This window comes from Sarcophilus harrisii, chromosome 3, assembly GCF_902635505.1.
Source record: "Sarcophilus harrisii chromosome 3, mSarHar1.11, whole genome shotgun sequence".
In the NCBI taxonomy this organism is placed as follows: Eukaryota; Metazoa; Chordata; class Mammalia; order Dasyuromorphia; family Dasyuridae; genus Sarcophilus; species Sarcophilus harrisii.
The window spans coordinates 3,753,851-3,771,596 of NC_045428.1; the positions used below are offsets into that span (position 1 = coordinate 3,753,851).

The 17,746-nt window shown below is 40.9% G+C and overlaps 1 protein-coding gene across 1 annotated transcript in view; it reads left to right on the forward strand.

The window, feature by feature from the left end:
* The window catches only part of ATP13A5 (ATPase 13A5), a 98,151-nt gene that overhangs the window by 78,532 nt on the left and 1,873 nt on the right, over nt 1-17,746 (forward strand). The window contains exons 25-28 of the mRNA XM_031957399.1: nt 1,702-1,774; nt 5,623-5,797; nt 9,300-9,505; nt 16,252-16,340. Of these exons, the coding sequence (XP_031813259.1) occupies nt 1,702-1,774; nt 5,623-5,797; nt 9,300-9,505; nt 16,252-16,340 (543 nt within the window). The remainder of the gene's footprint in view (nt 1-1,701; nt 1,775-5,622; nt 5,798-9,299; nt 9,506-16,251; nt 16,341-17,746) is intronic.

Below are 17,746 nucleotides of genomic sequence, written 5' to 3' on the forward strand. Positions count from 1 at the left end.
AGTTATTACGTTGTGCGTGTTCCTTTAAAAACATCCTCCACCAATCCAGACTAGAACCTTCTCTGAGATTTACCATCTTGTCCTTGGCCATTGAGAAGATCCACCACTTTCTTAGAGTCTCCCAGCTAGAACGTGTCAGAAGCAGAATGAGAACTTCTTGCTTCCAGGCCGGTCCTCTCCCCACTAGCTCACACTGCCGCATTTAGCAGTTTCCTATATTGACACAATCCCAGGTGTGGTCCAAAAATATGTGTGTGCACCCACTGACAGAGCCATGCCTTCGCTGACAGATTTCACATGAACAGAGGGACTACCTTTTGTACTATTTCTTATTTCCTAAAACAAAGTAGTTCCTGAGATAGCATCAGGTGAATGGTTCTCTGGGAACTGGGGTGAGCTCTCCGGGTTAGATCAGAGAACTGAAAATACAAAAAAGTGACTTCAGCTCGTCAGGGAATGCTGGGATGCTGGACAGATGTCTGGAGGTTGGGGACTCTCTGAGCCACTTTAACTCATGTATAATGTGAAGGCTGGTCCAAGGCACTCTGGTCCCCATAGCTGGACTGGTTCTTCTGACTCCATTGATTTTGTACTCTATCATCATCACAGTAACTCAAAGACCTTGTGTTTGTTTCTATATTCCTTTCTTGTTTGACATGGATTATGGTCTTAGTAGGTCCTCATTATTGCCCTTAGTTTACAAAAAAGAGATCTGTGCTCTGGAAGGAAGGGAAGGCGGCCAGAGGTCACAGGGGCAAAGGTCTAAAGTGGAATGGGAACCAGGATTTCCTGGCTCCAGGTCAGGGCTCTGGTTTGCTTTGATTTTTTTGTATTCCAGGCTCCAAGAACAATCCCTGGTGCATAGTAGGTTCTATGTTTGCTAAAGGACCAGATTGGGTGAAATTCATCCTTGAAGGCAGATGTTGATCCCACCCAGGGCATATGGAGAAGGGGGAGAAGAAAGAGGAGGGGCTGATAAAGAGGAGAAAGTGGCTTTTGGGTCTGCCCTCGGAAATCTAAGGGGTTACAAAGCAACTTTCTTGAATCTAAGCTTTCCTTTGGAGTCTGAGGTCACTCTTGTTGGCTCCCTGGGGCCAGAGGTATTGCAGAGGAGGCTCACCCTGACCAAAGTCAGTTAGTAAAAATACCCAGTGCCATTAGTCTGAGAAACCTGCAGCATGGTGGGGATTGTTCCATCTCTGATCAGATGGTGAATAATCTTGTTGGGGCCAGGAGAGCACTGATGAGAGGAACAGAGGTCTGGGAACCTCAATTTCTGCTGTGCTTTTTATCAGCATGGCAGGTGCTTGCAGGGGAAAGGAAGGGGGAAAATCTTTCTGTACCCAGAAACACACATTCGTAATTCAGTAAGAGGACAGGCAGGAAGCCTATCTAACTCAGATTTGGGGACAATATCTGGAAGAAAATGTCTTTGCCCCTGCTGCTTCACAGAAATAGGAAGGTCATTAATTATCACACTCTTCCCTTTATGGACAAACACTTCCCCTTCCTCTGATCTCTACCAATCTCTCTGGGCATATTTTGGGCATCATTTTCCACCCTTACCAATCCCAGTAGATCCTGGGTAGATCTTGTCTAAGCTCTCCCTCCCATCAAGCTACCACCAGGTCTCCATCAGGTCTCCCCACTCCCCCTCAGCCTCAATATGTATAACCATGTGTTTTTCTTTTTCTCTTTTAGCAATTGCAGCTTTTTGGGAACTACCAGTACCTCATGCAGGATGTGGCGATCACACTGATGGTCTGTCTAACAAGTAAGCCCTTAATGAAGCTGACAGAGGGGGTAGCTCCTGCCCCACTGGCCTTTCAGCCTTCTCTGTAAGTGGGAGGAGGGATCAAATGCAGACCAGAAAATCTCTGAGAACCCCCTTTATTTGAGGAAACCTATTGTCCTGTGAATTTGGGGAGGGGAAAAAAAAGAGCCATTGGGTCCCAAAATGGCCGGGATCAACTCCTTCAGCCTGCAGTGGTTCCTAGGCTGCCTCAGATGGGATGCTTTGGAAAGTTTCCTTCTGATCACTACTTGAGAAAGACAGCAAAAGAGTCCATCCAGCTTTTAGTTGTCAGGTACTAATCCCTTGGGACATGACACCAGAATCTCAGGTTGCCTGGAAATAAAAGAGGAGGGGGATGATTCATGACTTAACCCCCTATCTTGGGGAGATGTTGGTCACCTGGGACATAACCTGGGCTTTATAGGATCATTGGCTTTCTTCAAGTTTTTCTAACACCATTTCTCCAGGAATTGATATTATTTCTTAGTGAAGAAGAAAAGCGATTGCCTTCTCTTTGGCCAGGCTTTCTTTGCCCATTAATGTGAAGACAACAAGAAAGAAATCCATTGTCTAACAATAAAGGCCTGAGCCTCCTGGAGGCTTTCACACAACATCTTAAAACATGAAAGGCTGACATCACTCTTTTTTTTTTTTAAGAACCCAAAGACTGTCCTGCTCACCAAGAAGGGCTGGGTGCTGTCAATCAGGGTTTATGAGATGGAAATGTCTATTAATAATACAGAAACTTTCTTTCAGTGCAGGGCATTAGTATTGCCAGTCTCCCAAGTGTTCATTAATAACCCGGATGTCATGGTGCTGGCTACCAAAAGGGGGTCTGAATGATATATCTCTGACTATAGATATATTTAAATATATTTTAGATAAAATAAATAGATAAAATTAAATAAACAGATAAAATTAAAAAGTCAAAATCACAATGATATAGAAAAGAGAGAGAGCCTCATTTCACCTCCTTTCCTGTTCTCTCTTTTACTTCACTCTGCAGACCATCATTAGAGGATGCTCAATGATTAGACCAGGCAAGAGACAGAGGACTAGAAAGGTGACTAGAAGGAGATTCGGGAGGTCTAGTTCCTAACTGATGTGATCTGGAACACATCCTCTCCTCTCTGGGTCTCAGGGGTCAGATACCATGGTAGTGTGGAAGCACTATGCATTGGATAACAGGACTTGGGTTAGAATTCTGACTGATGCTTATAAACTGTGTTACTCTAGGAAGGTCTGCTCATCTCTTTGTGTTTCAGTTTTTTTCCCACGTGTAAAGGAAAGGTTAATCAGATAACCTTGAAGGCCTCTTACATTGTAAGTCTATGACTTCCTAGCATCTCAGGCTCATTCTGGCTCTTTGGGCCTGTAATTCTGTTAAAGCTGACATCCTTAGAGTGGAGGTCCATTTTGTGATGAGGATTCCTGGAGCTATTGTCAATGAGAGCTGAGGCCAAATCCTGCCTTGGACACTTTCTACGTTAGAAGACCTGGGAAATCACTTTTTAATCATCTGGCAACTGGAAGGGGGTTTGGCAGCCTAGAAAGTCACTTCTAGTTTTGGTTCTGTGATCCTGGGGTTGGTGCTCACACACGGGTCACCAGGATGGCCTCCCAATGGCAACATCATGTCAAGGTCCAGTCTCAATGGAGGCTGGGCAGGATGAGGAGGCTGGGCTGACTCAGGGCATGTCCACCAGGAATCTGGGCAGAGTAAAGAAAAATAAACGTCCTTATTTCCTTCACAAAGGACAGCTTGATACTTTTCCCACTCTTGAGGGAGTATGACTGAAAGAAGAAGAATTGCTGTGACTAGGGTTTCCTGACTGCAAATTTCTTGTCTTTTAATGTCCTGAGGAGGAAAAGGTCCTCACATTTTGGCCCCAGAGCCAGAAGGAGATTCAGAGGAAATCCAGTTCAACACCTTCATTTTTAAAGAAGAGGAATTGCAGACCCAAGGGGGTTTGATGTTCCATAGGTCATTCAGCTAGGAAATGGAGAGATAGTGACATAGGTTGTTGGGTAGCCATGAGATGGAGTTAGTGAATGATTAGCCTCTAGGAATTCTACTAAGGACAGTGGAGATGTTAGAAAGTCTCAATCATTCAAAGAGATGCCTTAATTTGGGCAAAGAACTGTTCTCCACACATGCTGGCTATTTGGATCAGGCACCTCCGTGTTTCTAGCAATTGCAAAGGCCCCGATTCCTGGCCAATGGGATAGGTCAGGAACATTGAGAAGGAAGTCAATCAAAACACCCCATGTAGTCCCTTCTCTGAGAGGCCATTGGCAAAAAGAAAGGTTTAGACTCGGTTAAGACTCCTTCCAATTCCCAATTTAGAAGCAATTTACAGGTTCTATTTCAATTATATTCAATGCAATCGAATTCAATTAAACATTTCTGAAGGGTCTACTATGGAAGATGCTGCTGTGTTTGTGGACAAGGGGAACCTTTGGGATGTTGTAGGAGAAAGAAGAACGTTTGATGAGTTCTACTATCCAGCAAACTGAATTTTGCCCCAAGTTCCGCCTCTTCCCCCGAGTATCTCGGATACATTGCCATAACTGAGCCTTCTCCAGATTTCTTTCCAAGCCCATCCCCCATGACTCACATTCCCCATTCTGAGTTGGTTTTAAAGCTACTTTCATGTATCAGAAGTTCTACGAGCAGCCAGATTTCATGGGAAGTCAGCTGACTCGAAGATCTGGATTAGAATCCTGGCTCTGATATTTACTGCCAAAGACAAAGCATCTCATATATCTAGGCCTCAGTTTCCCCTTCTGTCAAATGAGAGGCTCTATGGCCCTTTTGTGCTCTCTACATTTGGGCCCTCAAACGCCTAGTCATCCTCCAAGGCCCAACCTTCTGATGAGGAGCATTTCTGACTGGACAGAGACTGGTGCTGAAACCATCTCATCAAAGTATACAGCTGAGCCCTCAAACTCAAGCCCTTTCAAGCTTCATGGAGAATCGACCCAGATTTGGGTTCTATGAGCCCTCAAGATTCCAGGCTTCCTGCCATGATGGAAGACATCTATTTGTTTGTTTCTACTGATGAGATCAGTGTAGAAAAGCCTGGGTGAAAAAGCTCCAGCGGCCAGCAGAGACCAGTGCTTTGCTTCAGTTTGTAGTCTTGAGGAGTTAGTTTCGGTGATTTGCCCAAATTTGCTCAGACAATTCATGGCAAAGGTAGAATGTGACTCTAAGGAAGGGTCTTTTTTCTCCATGCTACACAGCCTCACATCCTGACAACTGGTTGTTTATAATTTATAATTTATTTAAATATAAATTATATTATATGTATATATAAATATAAATTTAATAAATATTATTTAAATATAATTTATAATGGTCTTATCAATGATGTATTTATATATACATATACGGTGCCAGAGATATGTTTACATGTACATACGTATATAGATGTTCTATAGACATCCAAGACACTCCGATTCAGAAGACTGTCGAGGGGTACTGCAGGTAAGTGGCAATTTAGTCAGCATGAAGCTTCCATTCAGTTGTTTCTTTCTCAGCAGCAGCACACAAAATACTTCCTGTCCAAGGGTCAGTCTTCTTGGGAACTCCCCTAGATGCCCTTCAAGATTCTGCCTGCGTCCATACAGCTTCCTATTTAATGATGGTGCAATTTTTAAGCCCTTCCTTCTAAATTTTAAATCAGGCCTGAGATCCCAGAGAATAACCAGGGTTTAAATACTTACAGAGTTGAAAACAAACAGTCTCTGGGGGATATCCTCAGTGGAAACCAGGGATAACGCTGCTTTTCTTTCTTTCTTTTCTTTTTTCTTTTTTTCTTTTTTAGTGAGCTCCACTCATGCGTACCCCAAGCTGGCTCCATACCGACCTGCTGGACAGCTCATCTCACCCCCCCTGCTGCTCTCTGTCTTTCTGAACACCTGTTTTTCCGGCATTGCACAGATCTGGGCTTTCTTCTTTGTCAAGCAGCAGCCTTGGTATTGTGAGGTCCATCGGTACAGGTGAGGCTGCAGAGGCATTAATTTAAGGGAAGCTGCATGGGACAAAACTGTCTGCATCAAAATGTAAAACTCCATCAAGAATCTATAATCTCTTATTGTAGAGATGCAGCCCTTGGAAAGATGAGATTTTGTCTTATTCTCAAAGACCTCATAGAAAAAACTTCTACAGTATTTTCAGCCATTTTTTCAGTTGTTTCTAACTCTTTGTGATCCCCATTTTGAGTTTCCTTTGCAAAGGTAATAGACTGGCATTTCCTTCTCCAGCTTATTTTACAGATGAGGAAAAAGACAACAGGGCTAAGTGACTTGCTCAAGGTCACACAACAGTAAATGTCTGAAGCCGGATTTGAAGTCCTCCTACTTCAGGCTGGCACTCTATACGCTGCTCCACCTACCTGCCCATTTCCATAGCATCCCTTCTCCCAGATTCCTGTTTCTGCATTGAACAGTCTTTCCTATCAAGAAAAGTTCCTTATTATGTTATACAGTATTATACATGGGAGAGTATTCTAGAGCACTAGAAACATGGCAATATAATAATGTGGTCTCCTTTATAATACTAAAGTACAATGCTAGGCCATCCTATATACTCTATTGTTCAGTCCTGTAGTCAGTGTTGTGATTAGATTCTCCAATATGGTATATATGACATTCTACTTTATCCCATTTCTCTCTTCTCTTGGACCATTTCTCATCCCATCCCATCCTATTCCATCTTATGCCATACTGTCTATCGGTGAGTCTTAAACTTTTGGATCTCAGAAGACTCTTAGCAATTATGATGGTACCTTCACCATCACTAAAGTGCTTTTGTTAATATGGGTTAAAGCAATTAATATTTGTTGTATTAGAAATTAAAGTATATTATTATTAGTAAAATAGTTTTGACCCACAGATCCCCTGAAAGGTTCCCCAAGTGTTTTTGTTAATATGGGTCAAAGCAATTAATATTTGTTGTATTAGAAATTAAAATATATTATTATTATTGAAATAGTTTTGAACCAGAGATTTCCTGAAAGGTTCCCCAAGTGCTTATGAATCACATTTTACGAGCCACTGTTCTATTTCCTACCGAGATAGCAAGATGACCAGTAGCTAGTGTTGGACTTGGAGAAAAAATACCCTGAGTTTGAATCTTGTATCAGACACTGGTTGTGGGACTCCGGGTAAGTCTTTTAACCTGAGTTTCCTCATCTGTAAAATGGGGACACCTACCCGGTTCAAAGAGATGTAATTTGTCAGACCCTTTGCAAACCTTCCCGGGTGCTTTAGAAATGTGTGCCTTTTGTTATTACTGCACTCATGTACCCGATCTTGCGGAACTGTACTAAACATGGCATCATGCGCTGCACCAGGCCATCCTGAACAACATAGGCACATGGTTCTGGCCACTCTCTGAGACCCTACAGAAGGCACTGACTTGCTTTAGAGGAGGGGGACCACCACTAGGGGCTCCCTATACACATCAGGACACAGTCCAGTCAATTAAAGAAAAGTTTCTCCTCGCTCTTGTTATTATTCAGACCAACATTTGCATGGGGACCATTCCCCTTTTCTCACAAGCTCCATTATTTCTCATTGAATTCTCATTCTGCTTTTCTATTTGTTTCTCCTCAAGTCTTTAAGTCACCATGGAAACCAGATTCCTTTGCAATTTTCCAAGCTACTGGTCATCCTTGCCCCCTGCCAAGCCAGTGCTTGCTCCCCTGCCTTCCAGGGGGGAGGCCGGGCCAGGCTCATCTGCACCATCAGCCAAGTGCTGCTGCCAAGTGATTTGGGACGGTCCTTGGGCCAATTGGGCGCCACGGGCCTGATCCTCCTTTCCTTGTTTTTGGCAGATTATGCCAGGTGGGCTGGAAGCGCAGTCCCACTAGTCATGCTCAGTGCTTCTACTTTTGATGGAAAGCACAAAGAGAAAATGGAGGGGAGGTTTCCCTTCCTGCTAATAGAGTGAGAAGGCCCTCTCCGAGCAAGGAAGCTTTGTGGAACAAAAATGAAAACCGGCCCCACTTTATTAGGTGGGGAGGAGGAGAATCAAAGCTTCCTCCTTTAGTGCCTCGTTTGAAATCCATCAGACTCCCTCCCCTTCTCCCCCAGCCCTGGCTCTTCTCCCTCCTGTCTCCCAGTAGGCTAACAAGGACAACCCCCCTCTCAATCTTCTCTCTGTAATATTGCTGGAGAAGGCGAGCGGCTTCCTGATACAGAGAATCTCCCTCGGAGGACAGACTTATTGTCTTTTATCAGCAGCCATGCAAACTCGGGGCCTGTGACAGAATTATTTCTCTCACCATGCCGTAATAAACACCCGACAACAAAAGCTGCCTTCTGCCAGGCCTTGATTTACAGGAAGGTGTATGATCCTACCTTGCTGCAATCAAGGAATAAATCCAGCGAGTTCTGCTCTTCTGCCTGTGCCCTTCTTACCCTGCTACCCACCCTATTGGTGGAACATCTATTTTGCTCTTATTGGGAAGCCCCATTGATAGCACATCCTCATTTATTTGCATTTAACCCATTCAATCAATCAGCAAATACCTACTATGTGCCAGGCCCTGAGGATCCAAGTGCAAAAAATGAATCTATCCCTCCCCACAAGGGGCTGACATTCTAATATGGAAGAGAAGAACATGGGTAAATTTATATAGCACCAAGATAAATATAGTTTCCCGTTATGTCCCATGTATTTCTATGTGCTTATTTGCTACATGTAGATGTGTACACAATCAGCAAGTACTTATAAGTACCTACTATGTGCCAGACCCTGAAATTCAAGTGCAAAGAATGAGTCTATCCCTCCCCACAAGGGGCTGACATTCTAGATGGAAGAGAAGAACGTGGGTAAATTTATATAGCACCAAGATAAATACAGCTCTCATGTCATTTCCCATGTATTATTATGTGCTTAATTGGTACATGTAGATGTGTACACATGTTATTTTTCCTAATAAAGTACACACTCCTTGAGGACAGGATTGTTTCACGCTTTTACTTCTTCTGTGGAATATGTCACTTATTCCCTGGAATGCCTGGGACGGCATCTGGCACTAGAGAAGCCTTTAGTAAATACTTGTTGATCACCGTTTGAAGATGAGGACTGGTGTTCAATCAAGCAAGGTGGCCAAAGGACATCCCCGCAGGTTAGCAGGTGCTGGACCGGGGGCCCAAACTACCGGGGCTTTGGTGGGATTTTGTTCTGGGAACTGGATGCCTGGGAAACTCCATCGTGGTAAAGTGTCAGTGAAAGATGCGGCCGGAACTTTCCCACGTTTCCTCGCCAGTTGTGTATGAAGGGTCCCTTTCCAGTCTTTCTGAGCCTTTTTAGTCTTAGTCTTTGTGTCTCCACTATTTAGTGCCATTCAAGGACATTTACAGGTTGTGCGACTGACTCAGTCTCAGCAAGCAGGCAGACATCCCCTGACTACATAACAAGGCTCAGATCACTCTCGCTCCCACCCTCCCAATCAGTTAAAAGTAGAGTCTCCTTTCTGGTGCTTCTTTGCAGCGGGTGCTACATGGTCAACAGAAGCGATCCCTTTTCCAATGCTACTGGAGACAGTGACTTGATGATGGGGAATGGGACTCTGACCTCAAATCCCGTCCTGAGTTTTGAGAGTACCAGTCTGTGGCCCATTACCACATTCAACTGCATCATTGTGGCCTTCATCTTCTCAAAGGGGAAGCCGTTCCGAAAGCCTGTCTACACCAACTGTGAGTATTTGTATTTGAGAAGGCTTTTTTCGAGAGCTTCTCAGGATCCTTTCCTTGCCAGAGTTTCAGCAAGACAAAAAAAGTCATGTCAGCCCGTACAATCCCTGCCACCTACTCACTCTCTCTCTCTCTCTCTCTCTCTCTCTCTCTCTCTCTCTCTCTCACACACACACACACACACACACACACATACACACTCAGGTACACAACGTATCCCCTTTGACTGTGCTTGATTATGTGATGATAACTTTCTAAGAAAATTACTGAATTCCATTGATCACCATGGTATACTTGGGAAAGCTGGACCATGCACACAGAAGCCTACTCATCTGGAAACAGTCAGGTGGACCTGCTCTCATCTGGGAAAACCATGAAACTTCAGAGCTGAGAGAACAGTAGATATGAGCTAGTCAGAGCACTTAATTTTTATAATGAGGTTACTGACGTCCAAAAGGAATAGGTCCTAAGGAAGACTGCAGTCCCTAAACACTGACCTCTCTGTAGTCATATTCATGATTGAGTGATTATAGCAAGTGCCTAATGATTCAAAAAACAAGATGCTGCTAACTTCACATATGCCTTCTCACTGAGAGTGCAGGGGTATGGAAGGAGAAAGGGGGAGAATTTGGAGCTCAAAGTTCTAAAAACAAATGTTAAAAATTGCTTTACATATAACTGAGGAAAAATAAAATATTAAATAATCAAAAATATGCACATACACACAGAAAGATGCTCCTGTAAAGTATTTAGAATGACGAACTCATTAAGAGCTCTTAACCTGTGGTTTGTGATCATGCTATACATGTGTGTATGTATATATGTATCTATATGTGTACATATTTGTACACATATACATATGTATCTGCATGTATGTATGTCTGTGTCTACATATCTGTTTACTGTTTTTTCAGCAGAATTGATTTCTGCTTTTATGCATTTTTAAATGGTATTCTGAGAAGGTTTTCCCAGACTGGTTGGCAATGGGTTCTAGGCCGTACACACACACACAAAAAAAAAGATAAAGAAACTCTGGATTAGAAAGCAGGCAGAATGCAGCTAAATGTGTAAACTCTGCTGTGATGATTCACAAAAAGTAACTGACATCATTCTTGCTTGAGTGAAAAAAATGTTTATTTTTGTTTAATTTTTACAAGAGCTAAACTAAACTCCATGAATACTTACTGAGCATCTACTGTGTGTGAAGCAATAGGAATGATCATTTTAATGGGTTCAGAATGAAGTCTTCCCATTCAGGTAAGACACAGTGATAGTACAATCTTCTTGAGCATAAAGTCCTGAACCTGAGCTTAGAATCTAGTAGGGGCCATGTGGACACAAAGACAGATGAATCTGTCAATTTCATCTCTGTGACATTTCTGATCAATTCTATTTTTGAAGCATCCCTTGTCAATTTCACCTCTGTAATATCTCTTGTTGATTTCATCTCTCCAACATCTCTTGTCAATTCCACCTCTGCATCTCTTATCAATTTCATCCCCCTTTGTACCATCTCTTGTCTATTTCATTCCTCTTTGCAGCATCTCTTGTTGATTTCACTTCCTCAAGATCTCTTATGGATTTCATCTTTGCAACATGGCTTGTCTATTTCACTTCTTCTTATAACATTTCTTATAAGTTTTGTCTCTGCAGCATCTTTTGTCGATTTACCTTTCCCACATCTGTCCTGTCTTGCAGCATCAGACACAACCCCACATCTGGACCATTGCCTGCCTCAAGTTTCTCCCCATTTCAGTCCATCCTCCGTTAAAATCCCAAAGTGATTTTCCTTAAAGCATGAGTTCAGCCATGCCAGTTCTCTACTCAAAAAAACTCCAGCAGTTCCCTGCCAGCTCCAGCTTTAATACAAACCCTTTTTATAACCTAACCCTCTCCTACTTCTCCAGTCTTCTTGCTCTTCAACATGTACTTTTTGATCCAATGACACCGGTCTCCTGGCTTTCCCCAAAATACTCATCTCTCAGTTCTGGGCATTTTTTCTGCCTAGCCTTCATGGAAAAGCTCTCCTACCTCAACTCTGCCTCTGGACTTCCTTAGTTCCTTAAAATACCAACCAAAATTCTGTCTTCTGCAGAAAGACATTCCCAGTCCCTCTCGATTCGAGACCCTTCACTCAATTATTTTTAAAATAATCTTGTTTATAGCTTATGTGGGCATTTTTGTTTGCTTTTGTCTCTTTTTGCACCTCTAGCATTTAGCACAATACCTGGTACATAGTGGATGCTTAATTAATGTTTATTGACTGACCATCACTCCTTATTACAGGACATCTGTGATTAACTAATCACACGTGTTGATATGATTTTATTAAGTAGGCCAGCGTAGGAAGCCATTTACCAAGACAATCAGCTTGTGTTGTCTGCCTGACTCAATTTTAATCTTACAGTATGAAAATCAATAGTGATGATTGGTTTTCATAAAAGCATGTATGGTTCATCGCAATTGCTGCAGAATGTATATAGGCGAAGTCTGTGGTCTAAATGAGCAGGAAGTCCAAGTCTGACATGAGTAGTGTCTTAGAAATCCCCCCCTTTGGGAGGGACCATTGATAATGAGGATTTCAGGTTGATCCACACAGGTGTAGACAAGAAGAATGGAAAGGCTTTCTATTACTCCACACTATAGGAAAGGAGCTTGAGGGCTATTCAGGAATGCATAAGCTCACTGACTGCCTAAATTCTTCTTCCTGAGGGGTGGGGGTAGATAGAGGGCTCCTCAGAAAGAAGGTTAATCTGAGAATTCAACCAAAATATGGCAATAAATGTTGCACAGTCAATTGGGCAAGGGTCCTTCTACAGTTTGCTGATGGCACTATAGGTCCAAACTTCTAAAGCTGAAATGGACCTCAGAGGCCATCTAGCCTCTTTACACTTTACATAGACAGAAATACATATATACACACTTTACATAGAAGGAAACTGAGGCATAGAAAGATCATTTCATCATAATTCTAGAGTTGAAAGAGATTTCAGGGGCCACCTAGTTTTCAATCCACCCATTTTATACATGGGGAAACTGAGGCACGGTGAGGTGCCCAAGGTCAGGCAATTTGAAAGTAGAAGTACCAGGACTAGGATCTAACCTTGAGATAACATTCAGTACAATTTCTGCAGATTCTAGTTTAGCACAGTTTGGCATTTATTTTTGCAACAATGAAAAGCAAAAGTCTAGATTGATTTTAGTGGGGAAACACATAAAATTGAGAAATTGTAAAAATGCTAAATGCTAAATACTAGAGCAGACATCGAGAGGAAAAATGGCTGGCTGGAGAAGGGCCATGGCATCTACTGGTCACAGCTTTGCAGTCTCTGCTGCTGGGTTTTCAATCATAATATGACCCCTAACTAGGAGTGTCCCCAAAGATTCAGTGCTGAGTTCTCTTTCAACTATCTCATCACCTCCTATGGATTCCATTGGTACTGTTTTGTAGATGGCTCCCAGATCTATGGATTTTAGCCTTTTAATTTCTCTTGTGCTTCAGGCCACTGTTTTAATCTGCTTATTGAACTATCAACTGAATATTCTTCAGATATCTCAAAAACAAAATGTAATCAATTACTTTTCCCCTGGAATCTATTCCTCTTCTAAATTTCCCAATTACTATCAAGGGGACCCTTATGCTTCTAATCCCTACAGTTCACAGCCTTGTCACCCTCCGTAACTTCTCATCCTCACTCATCACCATCTGTATCCAATCTTTTGCCAAGTTATATCTTTTTTCCCTTTTTCAACATTTCTCATGACAATTTACTTTTCCACTTCACCACTATCCTATTGCAAGCCTCCATGCCTTTCACCATAGCCCATAGATTTCTAATTGGCCTCTATTTCCTCTCAAATCTACCCTTCACTTGGTTGCCAAAGCAACTTTTTCATAACACAGATCAGGCCCTGCATCAATTCCAGTGGTTGCCTATTATAGTATTTCTAGGATCACATAAATATTCCTCATTTGGGTATTTCATCCCTTCACAACTGCCAAATTGCCTTTCTCACCTGATGATGCATTTCTGTCCCACCAAACCTGTACTCTTGTTCTTGTCTAAATTTGATTTTATCTCCTTGTCTTTGCACAGGATTTCCCCATTGTACATATTGTCTTCTCCCCTCCAGTGAATGCAATTTCCTTGAGGGTAGGGATTGACTTCCTTTTGTCATTGAATGACCAGCTCCTAGTATGGAGTCTGACATGGTAGGGGGCTGACAGCTAACTTGTTGATTGGTTAATAGACCTGAGAGAACAAGTACAAGGTATATAATCAGTTTTCAATAAATGCTTGTGTATTGAACTTGGTCTAAGCAAGAACTCAGGGATGGGTCCATGTCATCTTCCCCCACCCCTATCTGTCTGATCACTTTAATCACAGTGTACATTCATAAGTATTAGAAGCAGTTGTGGCAAGTGGTGTTCACTGGAGCATGGTTAGTTTATTATAAATGAGGTAGATGATGCTTGAGGAACTCAGATATTAGGCTTCCTGAGAGTAAAAGTACATCCTCTTTTAGAAACTCCAGGAAGATTCAACTGAGGCATTCTCTGTTATTCTTCATGCATTATTTATTGGCAGGGAGATGCAGCCCTCACCAAAAAAAAAATTTTTTTTATTGTACTTAAATATTTTGGTTCTAATACAATCACACTTTTAAAATATTTTTTTGAACATTTAAATGAAGTAACATTTTAAATTCTTCAGTTCCTCCCACTACACCTTCCACTTCTCACCATTAGGAAAAAAAAAAAGAAAAAAATAAGCTTCTCAAATCCATAACTATATAATCCAGCCAAACCAGTTCCCACATTAGCCATGCCACAAAGTCTCTATCTCTACATTTTAGGGTCATCTCTTTGGGAAAAGGTGATATGTTTCATCTTCGTTATTTTGGATTCTTGTTTTGACAAAATTCTAACCTCTTTCAAGGTTGTTTTCCCTAATGCTGTCATTATATACAGTGCTCTCCTGTTTCTGCTCATTTATGTATTGGTTCATGGAGGTCTTCCTATTTTCCTCTGCAAACTATTTGACACAATAATATTCCATTCAAATGTCACAATTTGTTAGCAATTTTTCAAGAGGACATTTCCTTGGTTTCAAATTTATGCTACCATAAAAAGAGCTGTTACAATTTTATGCAAATAGATCCTTTTCTTCTTCCTCTGATTTCTTTGTGGATATAAGCCAGGTAGTGATATTGCTGGGTCAAAGACAGCACCTAGTTTAGTAGCATTTTTGGACATATCTCTAAATTGCTTTCTAGAGTAGCTGGATCAGTTCACAGCTCTACCAAAAATGCCCTATGTTACCAGTTTCCTCACAATCCCTCCATTTTTCATTTTCTATTTCTGTCATCTTTGCATGTTTGAATGGTGTGAGGTGAAATCTCAGGTTTTAATTTGCAATTCTTAAGTGATTTGCATCATTCTCCCAGATGCTGTCAGCTTCAATTTCTTTTTAATGTGACAGTTCAAATCCTTTGACCTTTTTTTCTATTGGATAACAGTTCTCCATTTTATAAATTTGAACCAGTTTTTTTAGGTATCTTGATCATAAGACCTTTATACACCAATCCTTTCTAATAAAGCAATGTCTACATAATACTTTCCCCAAGACGGAGAAAACATTAAACCAAATTTTCTGAAAGATCAATTGTTAATGGGAGATCAAATAACATTTCATACTTTTATTGCATCTATTCTGAATAGAGAGAAAGGATGTTTTAATTTTAATCATCTGGAACCATCATGGTATTTGATCTGAATTCTGTTGACTTTGAGTGTCCTCCATCCATCACTTCAATCATAATGTACCTTCATAGGACCATTGAATTGGAGAGTTGAAAGGTGCCCAATTAATAGTCATGAAAGCATCCTCACTCTAACATGACTAGTTCTCTAGCCCTTCCTCGAAGATCTTCACAAAGAACTCAATAATTTTCCAAGTAGTTGATTTTCCTTTTTAATATATTGCTCAAGTGTAATTTCTTATGTTTTTTTCCCTTTGCATCAGTTTGTAAACATTTCCCCATGTTTCTCTGAATTCTTCAAATTTGTCCTCACCTATAGCTAATAGTTTATTATGTTTACATACTGACATTAGTGAATACCGAATTTATTTTTGCAGCTTTAACTATTTTGACATGCATGGAAATATTTTTTGCCACTGAAATTCGAATAAGGATATATCTAGCAGGAGAATCATTACAGAGTTACAGCCTATGAACAATTTAGCAGCTTTTCACATAATCTCAAATTGTTCCAGAACAATGGGGTCAATTCACAGTGGCACCAAGAGTTTGTGCTCCTATCTTCCTACAATCTCTCTAAAGCTGAAGTAGTGTTTTAATTTGCTTTTCTTTTATAATTTGGCACAATCTTTCAAATAGTTGTTGATAGTATGCATTTCTTCTTTCATATATTAACATTTTTTCATCACTTAACTTTCGCAGAATGGCTCTTGGACTTATTTTTTTGGACAAGTTCCCCATCTATTTGTAATGCTCTGTTTTTAATGGATGATTTGCTGCTTTTTTCTTGAGAATTGTTCCTTATAAGGACTTCCAAGGAATCTTCACTTTTTAAATATCCTGAGACATTTTAAAGTGTGTATGATACACAGAAGAAAAGGCCATATCAACAGCAAACTAGCTTTTTACTAAAAGAGTCTTGACTCCACCATATGAACCCACAAAGGGGGTTCCCAGAATAATCCTATTTTGTTTGTGTCCCTCAGATTTATTTTCCTTCCTACTGATCTCTGCCCTTGGTGTGACTTTTTTCATTATATTTGCTGACATCCCAGTGATATACAATGGAATGGAGGTGAGTACTCAATCCAAATGAAAATTTGGGCCCATCCCAGGAATCTGTGAGAGGACCTTTACCTAGTCATTATCTATGTCCTGTTTCCTCCCCCCACAACTTTACCATTCTTTTCCATGATTATTTCTTGGCCTTTTTTTTTTTTTTTTTTAAGACTTCCATTTAATCAAATAGGACCCGGGCCTGTATTCAAATCCTGAGTAATCATTCCTGCTTTCTGGATGGAAGTTTCTCCATAAATCAAAAACTCAGACTCAACAACAGTGAAGATCTTTTCTCATTCTGATAGGCTATGTTCCTCTAAATTTACATTACTTACACTATCCATTAATACCTCTTCTTATGCAAAAGATATGCTAGTTTTAATGGAACATTTTCCTCTCATTAGCTCTAAAACTAATTTTAAAAACTCTTAGACTAATAACCCTCCCCCTTTCAGTTTTTCCTGATCATTTTAAAAGGAAACTCAGTAGAACTCTCTAAATTATGTGGTAGTGTTAGGGGGAGATCAAGTGTCAAACTTTTGATATCCTGGTCTAATTGGATTTTTTTTTTTTTTTTGTCTAGTTTTTAATTGTACTTGTGTCAGACTCTTTTTTTGCTTCTGTTTTTGAATCACAGTGTATCTGGATCCGGCTAACCATTTGGCTAAGTAAGAAACTAGTGTTTCAAAAGCACCAATTATGAGGCAGCTAGATGACACAGTAAATAGAGCACCAGCTCTGAAGTCCAGAGGACCTGAGTTTAAATCTGATCTCAGATACTTAATACTTCCTAGCTATGTGACCCTGGGCAAGTCACTTAATCCCAATTGCCTCAAAAAAAAAAAAAGCACCAATTATGCGTCTGAAACTAGGCTTTGTTGGGGAAATTAAAGAGGTGTAAAGCATGACTTTCACTTTTGATCCGGGTTGGGAAGATAAGACATTCATATGCAAATAGTCAGACAATAGTCCCAGGAAATAAGTGATTGAATATAGTTACAATGAGACCAGAGGAGTTTACCAGTGAGAGTGATCATAGGGAGACTAAGGAAAAGTTCATGAGTGAAATGGGAATTGAACATTGCCAAATGGGTTAATTTTGATTCAAGAATAGAGAAGGCAATCCAGATGACAACCAGAATAGCATGAACAATATTTTGGAGGTAAAATGAGAATGGTGTGATTGGGGGAAGACTGAGGATATAGAAACCTTGAGGTTTGGGGAGGCAGATTGGTAGGACATAGTATTAGTTTGGGAGCAGGGGTGGGGAGTTATAAATGCCAACAATTGTTAGACTGTGCTACAAGCAAGATGACGTAAAAGGCTTCTGAGATGGAGTATTTTTCTAGCGCAGACTTAGAGAGGATTTCAGTTCAAAAATCCTTTATTAAATACTATATCGAAGTATTTTGTATAAGGCA